General features: G+C 38.4%; 1 protein-coding gene across 1 annotated transcript in view; it reads left to right on the forward strand.

The window, feature by feature from the left end:
• The window catches only part of LARGE1 (LARGE xylosyl- and glucuronyltransferase 1), a 282,149-nt gene that overhangs the window by 144,375 nt on the left and 123,460 nt on the right, over positions 1-14,314 (forward strand). The window contains exon 6 of the mRNA XM_035340539.1: positions 7,174-7,297. Within this exon, the coding sequence (XP_035196430.1) occupies positions 7,174-7,297 (124 nt within the window). The remainder of the gene's footprint in view (positions 1-7,173; positions 7,298-14,314) is intronic.

A 14,314-nucleotide genomic window follows, 5' to 3' on the forward strand; every position in this document is an offset into this window, starting at 1 on the left:
ATAAATATGCATTGGCACTGCCGCACAGAGGGAGGCATGTAGAATGAGTACTTAGTCCTAGTCTGCAACTTTCCTGCTTACCTCTCTGGGGCATCTAGTTCCTAATTATGACGGATTTTATAAATCTGCTGCAGGGGTGAAAAATATTCTCTCTCAGCCAGTTTAACATAGCCAAGCTCTTAGCAATATTTTCTAAGTGCAACGTAAGTTTAGTTTTTCCGAAGCAAAAGACTAAACACTACTAAAGATATTGGGTCAGCTGGGCAAAATGAAATGGAAATGCTTTTGGAATGTATTTCCTTTTCAAATGTGATGCAGTATCCTGTGGCCAACAACTCTCCCTAACTTCTGCAACTACTGGTACAAGTTATAGTGGTCCTTTTCAACATTTTACTCCATTTCTGAAAAATGTAAAGCTTAGAGTGTCACAGAAGCGGCCCAGAGGTTATAGTTTCACATTGCAAAGCTCATTGCTGTCTCTACTTAGGTAATCCTTAACTTCACTAACAGCTGAAATTATTTTAAATGCACTCTTATCTTTTCCAAAGACATGCTAAACACCATGTTTCATTTGGGAACAAAGAAAGGCCAAAAATTACACAACATGTTGCTGGCAGCTAGGTCAGCCAGAGAATCTGTAAGAAATTACCTTCTCTTCTGTCTCAGTTAATACTACCATGCCAATGAACTCCCTTGTATATAGACATCTGTGTGTCACCAAATAGTGTTTTTCTCTTCTTTTCTTTTTTGCTTTTCTTTTCCTTTTTCTTTCATTTTCCCTTCTTTTTCATATCTGTCTCCCTTCCCCTTCTGCTTCCCTTTCCCCTTCCTCTACCCCTTCCCTATCTGTTTCCCTTCCCCTTCCCATTTTCGTCCCTTCTCGAAACTCACACCTCAATGGAGATGTGAGTTCATAGTATAACATTAGCTACTTCTTAAAGTAGCCTTTAAGAAGGCTGCCTACAACTTTGAAGTAAAGTATATGTCTAAGTATTTTTATTATTAGGACTTTAAACTGTGTTATAAATAGCTGTAAGAATAATAATCTGTGTTTTTTTTTTCTTAGAACAAGTAGAGTAAGATAAACCAAAAAAAAATCTAAATTAAATAAAAAGGATGACATGTAATTTCCAAGTAAGAGTCACAAGTCAACACCGGCTGGTAATTAAAGCTTATGTAATCTAATGACTGTATTCCATGGAGACCACTTTGCCTTAATGGAGTTAATTTGAGAATTTAAAACCTTTGTCATCATTTCCCACTTTTCTAACATGTCAGTCTATTTTATGGGAGATTTTTCTGGCAAAAATTGTAATGTGTGAACTGTTTTCTCTGATGCATGTAAATGCATCAGTAATACATGCTTCATTTTGTATTTTCTAGCTGTCCTGACAATGGAAGAATAATGGAGAAAGCAATGTTTAAAAAACTCTGTCTATGAAATCTCTTATTAATTTCCAAAGTGATTCCTGTAAGTTAACACAAAACAAGACGATCCATAAATGAGGTAGCTCATGCATCTTAAGATCTCTCCAATAGTTTGGGGAGCATTTTAATCAATACGGGATGTGAAAGGGCTTGAAAAATCTTTAATGATTTCCACATTGAAATTCTTCCCATATGGATTGTCATATGGGCATTAAAAAAAAAATAATAAAAAAAAAAATCCCAAGCTGCCTTTTATAATTTCTGTTTGAAGTTCTTGTAACCATTTGTTACAGATATAAAAGGTATTACCTTGTTGTGCTTCCCTTAATAAAGTATAGGTTTTGGAAATAAACCCCCTGGGCTACTGGCCTTTTTATATTCTTAGAAAAAAAAAAAAAATCTTCTGTTAAAGAAAGAGATCATACAACCTAGCAGCTGCTTTTTGAATTGCTAACAATTGAGCTATGGAATAATACAGAAGGGAAGAGTGAGTCTTGGTTCACTACTCCCTTTTTCAATGATAGGTTTTTGTATTTAACTCTGTGGCACTGGCTATTCTAAAAGAATGGTCCACAAATGCTTGAGCAAGCTGATCAAAACTGTGATGAGGAACAAGAAGTTTTAAAATGTAAAAATAAGACATTGTGAGATATATATATATGTATGGAAATGTGTATCTCAGGATAAGTTCCTAAAGGTCCTGATTTTTAAAGTTACTGAATTATTTTCATTTTACTAAATGTTATAGGACTTCAGCAATTCTGAAAACAAAAAAATTATTTTAAGCTCCTATATTTAGGCCTAACAGCCTATATTTAAGCATCCATGCTTGAAAATGTTGGGCAGAATCTCTTTTCATTCACTTTTGAAGAAAGCAGTTTAGGTAAAGAAATGTGAACTGTTCATCTGTAGTTTACATTACCAGATAGTATTCTGGCCTTAAGGTAAGCAGAGATAACTTAATATATGAGGATTTACAGTTCTCTAAGTAGAACGATTAAAACCTTGGGTTTCCACTTGAAGGGAAATACCCATATTTTTAAAGAGCTTTCCTCTGCATTAAGCATTTTTCCATGTACCAGAAACAGTGAAAAGTTGTATTTGGTAAAAATTCAGATATTCATACTCTCTGAGATAAAAGAGGTTAAGTGATGTCTGGATATTGGGGAGAAACTCCCTGGTCATTTCTCTATCTGTTTCTATAGTGAGGAAGCAGGAAAACTAGGAGATCAGAGTTGAAGGGCTGTCTGCTCTGAAAGCCAGAATACTGGAAACCTTGAATTCAAGCATACAAATTCACATGTAAACTGGGAATTTTTAAAAACCTATTAATTTTGTATCAGACATTTATCAAAAATGCCATATATTGACCTATATTATTCAATAGCTGTGTATACTGTCACCATTCACATATAGTGCTTTATAGCAGTACGAGATATAACCAGCTTCTATTGTGTGTGATTTTTTTTGTTCTCATGACATGCCCAGTGTAAAATGAGTTGTATGGTGCATATCATATACGTTAAAAATAAATACTACACTTAGCTGTGCTTTGAGTTGGTCAGCAAAGGGAAAGGCAAAGGAAGTTCAGCTCACATTTGGAGTGAGAGAAGAGGAAGTTTGTGTTGGTCATTACTCTTTCTGAGACTTCATTCCAGGTTCTCTCCAATCCAAGAAATAAGTCCCAAGGTTCAGGGAAATGGAAGAAAACTGTTGGGTCATCCCATTAACTCCCCTGCCATTGCAGGAAACCACAGCATAAAAATCCTTTCCATATCTTGATCTACCTTTACGGCAGATTCTTTAACTAGAGCATCATATTTATGCAACTCATCATATGAGTTGTATTTTTTATGCAACTCAGTTTCCTCTAGCAAACCTCAGTGTCTTCATCTCCTCATTAAACTTCTTCAACAGGTATGCCACCTTCCCTTGTACCCAAGTAATGGACTCTCAAGCCTTCTTTTGAGAGACTTAGTTATCTCCCCCTTCTTTTCCCAACTGTTTTTTAAACTGTAGCTGCTAAATGCCTGCACCTCTCCATATGGCTATCTCTTAACTAGTCATAGAGCAATACAGTTTAATTTCACTTTCATAAACCTTGTATACCAAAATGTCTCTGTCCTGGAAGAAATACCTATCTAAAGAATGAAATACCTTTACCAGCACCAAATGGTATAGCAAAACATCTAAGGCTAATGAAATGTAGCTTTCAGTGAAGTCCTTCTTGATTCTCATGATTGTCACTGGTGATTCGATCAAGTTGGCATATAATTAAGAGGAAAGATAACATCTCTTTCTCATATCTCTTGAGAAAAATTTCTCATCTGATAGACTCTCTTCTGTATCTTTTACAATGGATGATGACTAATCTTCAAGCTACTGCACTTGTTTCATAAACACTTTGAAGCAATCCATTTCTTTTGGGCTTTGCAAATTGCAGACCCCAGAACAGGCAAAATATGTCATCTGTGTGTATGCTAGTATGGTTACCTTCAGAAGATCTTGCACATTTCAGCCTGTTCTCTGTTGCCTTCTAGCACCACTCTCAAACATCCCCTTTCACATAACTAAAATCTCGTCTGGAGTAAAATTTTCTGTGGCTGATGCACATACAGTTGTAGATGTGAGCAGGTCACTATACTGTTTTGGGGATACATTTCTGTAACTGATAATCCTCAGCTTTGCCTCTGACACATACTTTCCTTCCAGCTGAATCTTTACCATGAGGCTAATGACTTGAAAGAGATTTCTGTGTCAGAGTACAACGACTCCTTTCTTCTTTTTCCCAGTAGGAGCTGAACTAAAGAAAATGTCACCCACTTGTTCCCATTTAAGTTTCATACACTCTAGGTCATTCAGATAAGTATAAACTGCTACTGAACATCTGAGCATCTTTGTATCGGATTTTTTCTTTTCAAGTAGTGTGTTTTATCTTCAAATATTTTATATCAATTCCATTTAACTAAATGACGGTTTGAAAGAAGATGTAGCTTTCTTGTTTTTTAACTGATTTTACTCTTCTTGTTCTACTTTGCAATATATAGATAAATGACCCTGAAAAAAGAAGCAAAATTACTGAAGAACACCAGCTGGGAAATAGTCCTACCAGATACCAGACAGCCCCTGCTAAGCAGACAGACCTGTATGGAATATGTGTGTTGACAGTCTATGCCTCTTTGCCTTGAAATACTGCATTGCCAATACCTAGATCCACTGATTTTGCACCTTTGTTTCTCTTGACCTTTTCTCTGCTAATGAAATACATTTCCTGATCACTGCTATTTCCTGATTTTTTTCTTGGCAAGGTGCCTGGTTACTGCGGAATCTGCATGAGCCAGGATGTGGTCTTCTCTCCTGCTGGGCTGGTGAAGCAGATAAAATTGCTGTGATCCCTTTGGCTTGGTAATGGGACGCTCTGCAGCTGGCAACCTACAACTTTTCCCTTTCCCCTGCTCACTCCAGGGCACATAGGAGATTAAAAGACCTTTGTCTTTTTGGAAAGCATGTTGTGGTTTAGTGTTTTGGATATTGTTAAACTCAGATCAGTCGTGGTTTTATTCTGCCATCATGATTAACTCATATATAAGGCTTCTTACCAGCCCTTTTCCTGCTTCTCCTATAAGCATATAATTTGATCCACAGTCCCCTTGAAACCAATAGAACAGCTTCACTGAGATTACTGGATATTCAGTTGGATTTTATGTGCACTATTTCTAACGCTGCAAAATCCAGCCATACATTGCTTATTACTACAGTCTCCTTTTTCTGCTGAGAGGTTTGTTATGATACTATGAACCATTATGTGTATTTTCAGGTTTTCTTGTGGACTTTGTCGAGTGAGAAACGGTATTACTCATCAAAGCAGAGAAAAGTAGCATTAAAAAGAAAGGCACATATTCTTCATTAAGGCAGGAAATGGAGAAAGAAATAACCTTCATCTTTTGGATTAAGCCCAAAAGTATAATGGAAATGTGTTGGCCTGAACTAACATAGATTTCTTCACTTCTCAGTCACACAGCAGAATGTAGTAGCATCAGTCATACTCCACCTTAACCAGCATCTGAAACGAAATGCTCCTCTTTTTTAGATGAAGAATATCATTTGACAAGTACACCCATTTACCTTTATAAATTTCACAGTAATGAGACTCCAATAGTCTGCCCTTGGGATCAAAGAAAGGTTGAACCAATGCTAAAGACTAAATGGACTATCTGTCATCTTGGTGGCTTTTGCAAACTCTGTCCTTCTCTGCTGACAGTGAAAGTTGCTAAGTTAGCGATAAACATGGAAGACTACAAATCATGACTCACTTCCACTAGCAGGTTTTCATACTTCTACCACAGAAGCTGAGTAAAGATCAGACCATTGCTTACCGTCCCTCAAAGAGAGAAGCAAGGTTAAGGGATTTAAACATGGTATTTGTAATGTCAACATTCAGATTACTGTAGAAAAGTCCGTATACTCTGTCAGACATTGCTAATCTTGTTGATACTGGCTTCACTCATCCTGATTTTGAAGCATTTCGTATAATCATAGAATGGTTTGTGTTGGAAGGCACCTTTGAGGATTATCTAGTCCAACCTCCCTGTAATGGCAGGGGCATCTCTCATGAGATCAAGTTGCCCAAAGCCCTGTCCAACCTCACCTTGAACACTTCCAGGGTTGGGACATCCACAGCTTCCCTGAGCAACCTGTTCCAGTGTCTCGCCACTATCATGGTGAAGAATTTTTTCTTTATATCTTATCTAAATCTACCCTTTTTCAGCTAAAACCTATCACCCCTTGTTATATCACTACAAGACCTTGAAAAAATCTCTGTCTTTCTTATAAGCCCCCCTTAAGTATTGAAAAGCTGCAATAAGATCTTCCCATCTCCAGGCTGAACAACCCCTGCTCTCTCAGCCTTTCTTTGTGGGAGAGGTGTTCCGATCATTTTTGTGACCCTCCTTTTGACTTAGGCCTAGTCCTGAAATTACAGAGATGAACCCAAAGCTGGTGTTTGAGAGTAATATATTTTCTTTTTTCCTGCTTTTCTTCAACCCTGTCACCCTTTTAGGAACAAGGATGTGGGGAAATTTACAATCTCCAGTCTATTCATTATTCCAGTATCTAGAAGGTACTCACCTGAAAAATCTGGTTTCATGTGGGACAGCTGTTGATACCCCAAGTTTGCTTTGTAGAAATGATGCATTTCTAGGACTGCATATAAGATAATATGATATGCATATAAGATAATATTATATGCATAAATTATGCATATAAGGACTCAGTAGTCCTTATATGTTATCTCATTCAGGAGATTATTTTTTCACCTTCCCCTTCTCTCCTATTGCTCTACAGAAAACTATTAACACAAAGATAAATTACCATGTTGACCTGGAAAACTGAAAGCAATCACTTTCACAGCCCACGGCTCAAAGAGGGGTTAACTTGGCTTTCTTTCAAGGGTCTTGTAGTAGGGACCAGATCCTCAGCTGTTGTAAATCATTACATTCCACTGAAGTCAAAGGAACTGTATTTATTTACAACCACCCAAAAACTGATCCACTATTTCTATTATTGTTCATTCAAATTGTAAGTGCCTCAGCATTTTGGTCACAGAACAGTACTTCACCAGACACGATGTACACTTTATCTTGAAACCTTAGACATGCATAAAACTTTGTAAGTTATGATGTTGTCCTTTTACAATAGAAATAAGAAGCCTTTGGACCAACGTATTTTTCTCCCTTCTCATATCAGGCGAAACCCACTCCACTTTCACCTCATCGCAGATGCAATTGCCAAACAGATCCTCGCAACTCTGTTCCAGACGTGGATGGTCCCTGCTGTGCGCATTGACTTCTATGACGCAGATGAGCTCAAGGTAAAGACAAGCACAGATGTTACTCATGCACTTCTGGTTTCATGTCACCCTTTTCTATTCATCTGTCTGGACTGGGGGGGGTTGAAGGAGAATAGCATTCGTCCTGGCTAAAAAATAATCCTAACCCACATGACTGTAATCTCAGTTGTACTTAACTAGAAGAGACTGTATTGCTAAAATGAGTGCAGTTTCTCTTCTAATGGTATTTATTGTGTAGCAGATTAGAATTTTACCTGCTCTCAAGAGGATTCCATTTTTCTGGGTTGAATTGCATCTCACCACATTATGTTTTCCTAAGGATGCTTCTTTATAGAACCAATGGAGGAATCACAAGTATTTTATTTAATAAGCCCAAGTCTGTTATCAGAAACAATCAACCTCCTTGCATTCCTTAAGCATGGATGTGTAACAATGTAAGTACATGTACTCTGAAGAGGTATCAATATTAAATTTTGAAATAACTACCCGATTTTTTCTGGATGCCCTTTCAAAAGAAATGACTCTGAAGAAAGCAGTGTTCTGATGGGGGAAAAAATGACTTACTCAAGGCATGAAGTAATTATCTTTTCACAGAGTTGAAAAGTTTAAATTAGATCACAGAGACACAGCACTGAGATTAAGCTACATGTTTTTTAGCTGTGGAAGTAGACTGAAGAATTCAGATTTTAACATTTGGAGTGTGTGGCAATCACTTGTGTGACTTAACAGACTGTTCTCAAATATGCCCCAAAACAAGTAAAAAAGAAAATTTAGAAAATTGCTGTGCTAATTAGGGAGTAAATTCAAAGCACACCAAGTTGTAGAATCTTGAATACAAAATGTTACAGAAAGAGGTGGAAAAGGGAAAAATTATCCAGAAGTAAAATATTTTCTTACTAGCTATTTATTTTTAATGATTTATTGGTCCTTCCATATGAAGCTATATCAGGTATTAACCTAATTAGCTAGAGACCTCCCTTTTGTTCTTTATCGCTTCATAGTAAGGAAGAGGTTTGTTCTTGTAAGTCTTGTATATATCTATATTACATGTACTTTTCTGTAAATTGTAGGAATTTACAGTACTTAATTAGCCTCTCAGCTGGGCAAGACAAACTTCTTAATGTTTTCCTTCTGGTCATTTGGGTATGGTCCAATCTAGCTAAGTAAATAATAACCAAGGGAGCTTACCTCAGTGATCCCCAGCTTCCTGATTTATAGGTAACAACATTGTGCAGATAAGATTCTGTAAAGCCTTGTTTTGTGCCTTCCTCTTCACTTTAATTTTTGTGTGGCTAGCAACCTAAAGCACCACGGGACTGTCTTGCATATAATCCATAGGCTTTAGATTTGGGAACCACTTTCTTACTAGATATGAGTATTGACACATCAATACAACCTTGCTGGTCTACCATTCTTGCTCAGAGCATACCAAGCAGTTTCCCTGATTTCAATACCCCAAAAACACTGTATAAAATAGTACTCAGCATAGATGAATGTGATGGACAGCAGGATTTTTTTTTAAAAGGATTTTTTAAAACCCAGGTGTGATACTGGCTCATATCCAGATCATGCTGCAAGTGTTAGCAAAGAACTGTTTAAGGAACTGTTTAAAGGCAGCTGTGGGAGCTCATCTCTTTTGTTTCCTACATAACCTCTAGAGAGGATTTAATGATTATTTTGGGTTCATGTTTTTGACATGCACTCTTGGGAGCTACATTATGCAGTCCAGTGTTAGAAAAAGGTAGAGCTTATTCTGGAACGTTTTACTTTTCTACCTTTCTCTGAAGTGATCTATGAATCCACTGTTATACTATATACCAAGTCTCAGTTTGAAAGGCCCTTCATAGTGCTTTTTAAAATCTGTAATCAATACTAATTGCTGATGTTTAAAAGGTTTATACTGAACAATAGCTTGAGAAGTTTCTGCTTAGCTTTCATTCACCGTTTCATTGCTTTGGAGTACATTTTCACTGCTACAGAAAACATTTCATGTCTTGTTTGTTTGTTTTTCTTCCCTTGGGTTAAGTATGAGCTTCCAGCCCCTTGCTTCCTAATGCAGCAGGAGCAGGGCATGTTAGCTTAAGCCCTTAAGTTCTGGGAAAAGTCCTGCTTCTGCTCAGCCAGTGGAAGGGAGCACATAATGTTAGATCCCCATAAATAGTATGAATGCTTGTTTGCTTTCAAGTAGCTATTTTGAATTCAGGCAACACAATCCACTAGAGTATTAATTTTTTAAAAGGCAAAATTTGGAGACTAAAATATTTGGAAATGTTTCTTAACATCTGCCACTCTTAAAGGCACACTGTTTAGCTTAGAGTAAGAACAACCAGTATCCTGAAGGAAGGTAGAGGAAATAAGGCTCTGTAGCAGATGATGTTTCCTCTCCGGTTCTAGAGGAGAGATGGATGCCTCATTGCAAGAAAGGGAAGACAAGGTATCACTGAGTATCCCAGATTTTCTAGTGCTGGCAAACAAACATAGCATTTCATATGCTGCTGTGAATTAACCATGTCAGATATTCCTTTTAAAATTTAGAGAAGACTTATTTTTCCTTTTTGCAAGATGATACGGCTGTTCATACTTATCCTGCAGCACGTAAAGCCTACATTCATTCTCTCCATGGAGGTAGGTGCTGCCAAACTAACACCAGCTTGCTTGAAAGGGGCATGGAGAACCTGTCCATGGCGATGTCTGTCTTTGAGGCACATGATAGGGGATGCAGCAGAAGAACAGGAGGCTGTGGAACTGAACCAAGGCAACAACATTTCCAGAAGAATGGTCAGACACAGTTGGGATGGGAGCTAGCTGAATATATTTCTTCCAAACAGTCATTTTTATGATTATAACACCAAGTTCTAGTAAGACTCTTGTAACCTCCTCCAAAATAATTTGGTGTGTCTTCTCATTACCTTGCCAATAACCACAAGGGAGACCTGTGCTTAAAACTCTTCCTCACCTTGGAAGCTGTTTATATTGTGGACTGTACTGGCATTGCAACTGTCTCCCATTAACTAAACATGCTACCTGCAGTTAGTAATTAGCAATAAGCATCCCTGAACAGTGAAGAGCTGGTAATGGAGACATCCATAGCTGCTGCAGAGTCTGTGCTTTTGCTACTCGGTGTGGCCCACATGTAACATTTCCACATCTACATGGCCACGTACGGCTGTGACTTCAAACTGGAAAGTGACTTGGCATTGTAGATGCTCTTTATATGCTCACATCAGCCCTGTCATTCAGCTTTAGTCCTAATGTAGATGTAGCTGTTACAGCACTGCCTCTCACCAAATAACTAGAAATGGAAAATTATCTTCTTTGATCATTAAATAAAAGAAAAATATATACCTGTGAAACGTTGATCTAAAAGACCCATTACAGCCGTGGCTTGCAAATAGCATGCTGCAGATCATTGTGTTTTTTCAGTTCAGTCTGATATGAAGAAAGTCGAGAGCTAACCGTTAAAGATGTGCACACACTAGCACATACCTTCAGCACTTCATTATTTGATGTGGAATCTCATGCCAGTTTGTTCACATGGAAGTACAGGCATTAAACCCATTGTGATCAGTACTGGCCCAGAGCAGAAGGAGCAGCTGATAAAGCAGTACTGAGTGTGTGATGTGTGGAATATAGATTAGGCAGGCTTGTTTTTCCAGATGTTGCCTGACAGACTGCTGACAACATCAGGTGAACTAAGGGAAGCAGAAGGTAGAAGGAGCAGTTGTCTGCTCTGCTGTGTGTGAATGTTGATTGCCCAGATAAATGTAGTCTCATCATCACTGGTAAAGCAGAAAAGACACGTCCTTTAAATAGTTGGGCCCACAGAAGTGCTGCAGTTGATCTGTGAACTGGAAGGTAGGGGTGTTGATTAGGTTTTTGCAATGGATGAATGTTTGATCTGGAAGTGAAATGTGAAAAGCTTTTCAGTTTTCTGCACATATGGACAATACTCCAATATTTATTGTTCCCCGAAACAGTAGACTATAAATCTTGGTACAGATGCTGCCGTAGGTGATTTCATACCTGAAATGTTGGAGTAATCCATAAATTCAATAACAGTCAGGTGCATGATCCAGAGAGGAAATTCAAGCTGGAATAACGTGTGGAATAAGTATTACCTAACTTAAGGCATTTACTTAAGCATGAAATGAGTTGTGTCTTAGAAGTTGTGTTTTCTTGCCATCTGAACTGTGAAGGTCAGATGTTGACATCATTTGGTCGGACAGAGGGGCAAAGACTATGAGATTTAAGTATGAAAATTAATTTAATTGTAAAAGTAGTGTAGCTGGGTCTCAAGGCTGTGCCTGTGTGCATACCCAGTCCACTTAAGTTGCTTATTCCTGTGGTGGTCCAGGAACTCTTGGGTATCACCTGCACAGATGAGATAACAGGCTGGTTTGAGATAGCAGACCAAACTGAAACTAGTCAGTTGACTGAACTGCTGGCCATCTGCAAAAGTATTTGACAGATTGTAACCGGAGCTCTCCCAGTGGGAAGTTCTGACAGTTCTTGAGATTCCCCAGGCAGTTCCTGCTGTGCCTACACCAATTTGTATGCTTTAATGTGTTGATTAACATCCTGGATGGAGAATCTGGTGGTCTCAGAGATTCTCAGGCAGTTCCTGTTGGAAAAATCATGAATTGTACAAGGGTAAAAAGCTTGTAATTATTCAATCAAAACAGTTCCCACATGTATAGAAATGATCATGTATGGCAGTCTTTTGTACACACTTAAGACAGTTAGGAAATATTTTGCATGTAGGTTAAGGTGATTGATTAATCTATAGTGATGGATAAGGCATGTGCAGGAGTGGTCATGTAGGACACAGTCCAACTGGGTTATAAAAATTGGACAGAACAGTGTTTTTAGGGAGTCTCACCCAATCCAACTAAGATGCACCTGCAAGGTCCCTTACAATGGAGCTCCCATCACCATCCAAATAGCAGCCAACTGTCCTGTATGAGAAATTGGATAGTCCATGAACGAATTACCCTAAGCCAATATCCCAATAACAAGTTAGCTTTTTTAACATATGCTCTGTTCAGAGCGTCTGTGCAACAAATGACACCAAAAGCAAATCAAATACCATGACATTTTTTGTTACCAGGAAAGCTTTTCCAATGAATGATAGCACTGGTGGGGCTGCTCATATCATACATTGCCATAGATCAATTTTGGAAATATGTTCAAGAAAGCACTTCCTACAGAACTTCAGATACCACCTGCTGAACATAGCAGCTAAGGACTTGACTGAGAATTTGGAAGATGTGACATATCTGATGAGCAGGTTATTAGTTTAGTGTCCGTAACATCAACTACAGACGTAACAGCAATGATAACAGCATTGAGAAAGCCTTGAATAACAAAACTGGCCAGCAGTCTCCTGTGTTCCACCATTTTCCTTGTCAGGCAGTTGCACTGGATGTTGCAGAAGCAGTCATCCATAACAATTTATTTTCACAGCACTAGTGACTGGCTACTAGCTATCACTGACTAGAACAGTTAGACCATATTTGCATTACACAGCATGCAGATTTTATATGGTTCAAGGGCACTGCATGATTGTTTATCTGTTAAGTAGTTCATTGTATGCCCCAGGGGCAGAGGCACAAAGTTACAAAGCAGACATACATTACTTTTCTTCTTTTCTTTTCCACTTCACATGCAAGATCTAATTGTTATTAATGCAGTACAGGATGTGAAACACAGCGCCTGTTTACATTTACATTCATATATGCAGTGGCAGGTATTCAATTAAAGTGTTTCTACCCCACTGTGTTTTTGGTCAAATATTGTTGTGTTATGGTAGGCTTGCATTTCACCGGTGTTACACTCTTCTGTAAGCTGCTCTACTCTATATGTCAGTAAAATAATAAGCATAGACTGCTGCTTCTTCCTGCCCTTTCCCTGTCTCTTTTAAAGGATGTTTATCCTGGTTTCAGCTGGAATAGAATTAATTTTCTTCATAGTAGCTGGTATGGCGTGGTGTTTTTTATTTAGGATGAAAATAATGCTGAGCAGTGCTTGCACAGAATCAAGGACTTGTCAGCTTCCTATGCTGCCCTGCCAGCGAGGAGGCTGGAGGTGCGCAAGAAGCTGGGAGGGGACACAGCCAACACAGCTGACCTCAAATGACCAAAGGGATATTCCATAACATAGGGCATTGTGATCTGCAATAAAACTGGGGGAAGCTTACTGGGAGAGGGGGTTACTGGGGGGGGGGGGGGGGGGCAAATTGGTCAGGGGCTGGCTGAGTATTGTATTGGTCAGCTAACGATGAGCAATTGTGTTGTACATTACTTGCTTTTTTATTATTCTTGTTATTCTTTTCTTAGTACTTATTACTATTTTCTTCACTTTTACCTTTCTTATTAAATTCTCCTTATCTCAACCATGTGTGAGTACTCACACATTTACCTTTTTCAATTCCTTCCCACATCCCACTAGGGGGGATGAGCAAATGACAAATGTGTGGTGCTTAGCTGCCTGACGGGTTAAATCACAACAGCATTTTCTAAAAAAAGAAAAAAAGGAGAAAATGCAAATCTAATATTTTCAAAACCAAAGCCTGTAGACAAAACATTGTGCAGATTTTCAACTTACATGTCTTAGTTTTAAACCTGAATTTTCTCATAAAAATTCAGACTTTGTGGATTTGCTAATGAACATAATGAATACCAGAGGCCTGAAATCTCACGTGATAAAATGTGGTTGTGGTTGTGACACAATGCTACCATGCTAAGAATTGGGTGCTGTTAGTCTTCTTTCATCAATTGTTTTCAGTACTGATGACTGGACCTTAACAGACCAGGTTTTGTAAGCTGAGGTATTTTCTTGCTTCCAAGCAAGACTGTTTGGGAGGAAATGGGTGTCCAGCAAGAAACAGATAGCAATTCAAATCCCCCAGCACAGCTGAACCTTTGTAAAGTGGTCAGAATCTCTCCATGCTGACCAAGCAGCCTCAGTACTGCTTCCTCTGCCCTCATGGTTCCTCTTCAGCACAAAGTAGCTGTGCAACATTACAAATTAAAAACAGAT

The sequence above is a fragment of the Oxyura jamaicensis genome, chromosome 1 (assembly GCF_011077185.1).
Source record: "Oxyura jamaicensis isolate SHBP4307 breed ruddy duck chromosome 1, BPBGC_Ojam_1.0, whole genome shotgun sequence".
Lineage (NCBI taxonomy): Eukaryota > Metazoa > Chordata > Aves > Anseriformes > Anatidae > Oxyura > Oxyura jamaicensis.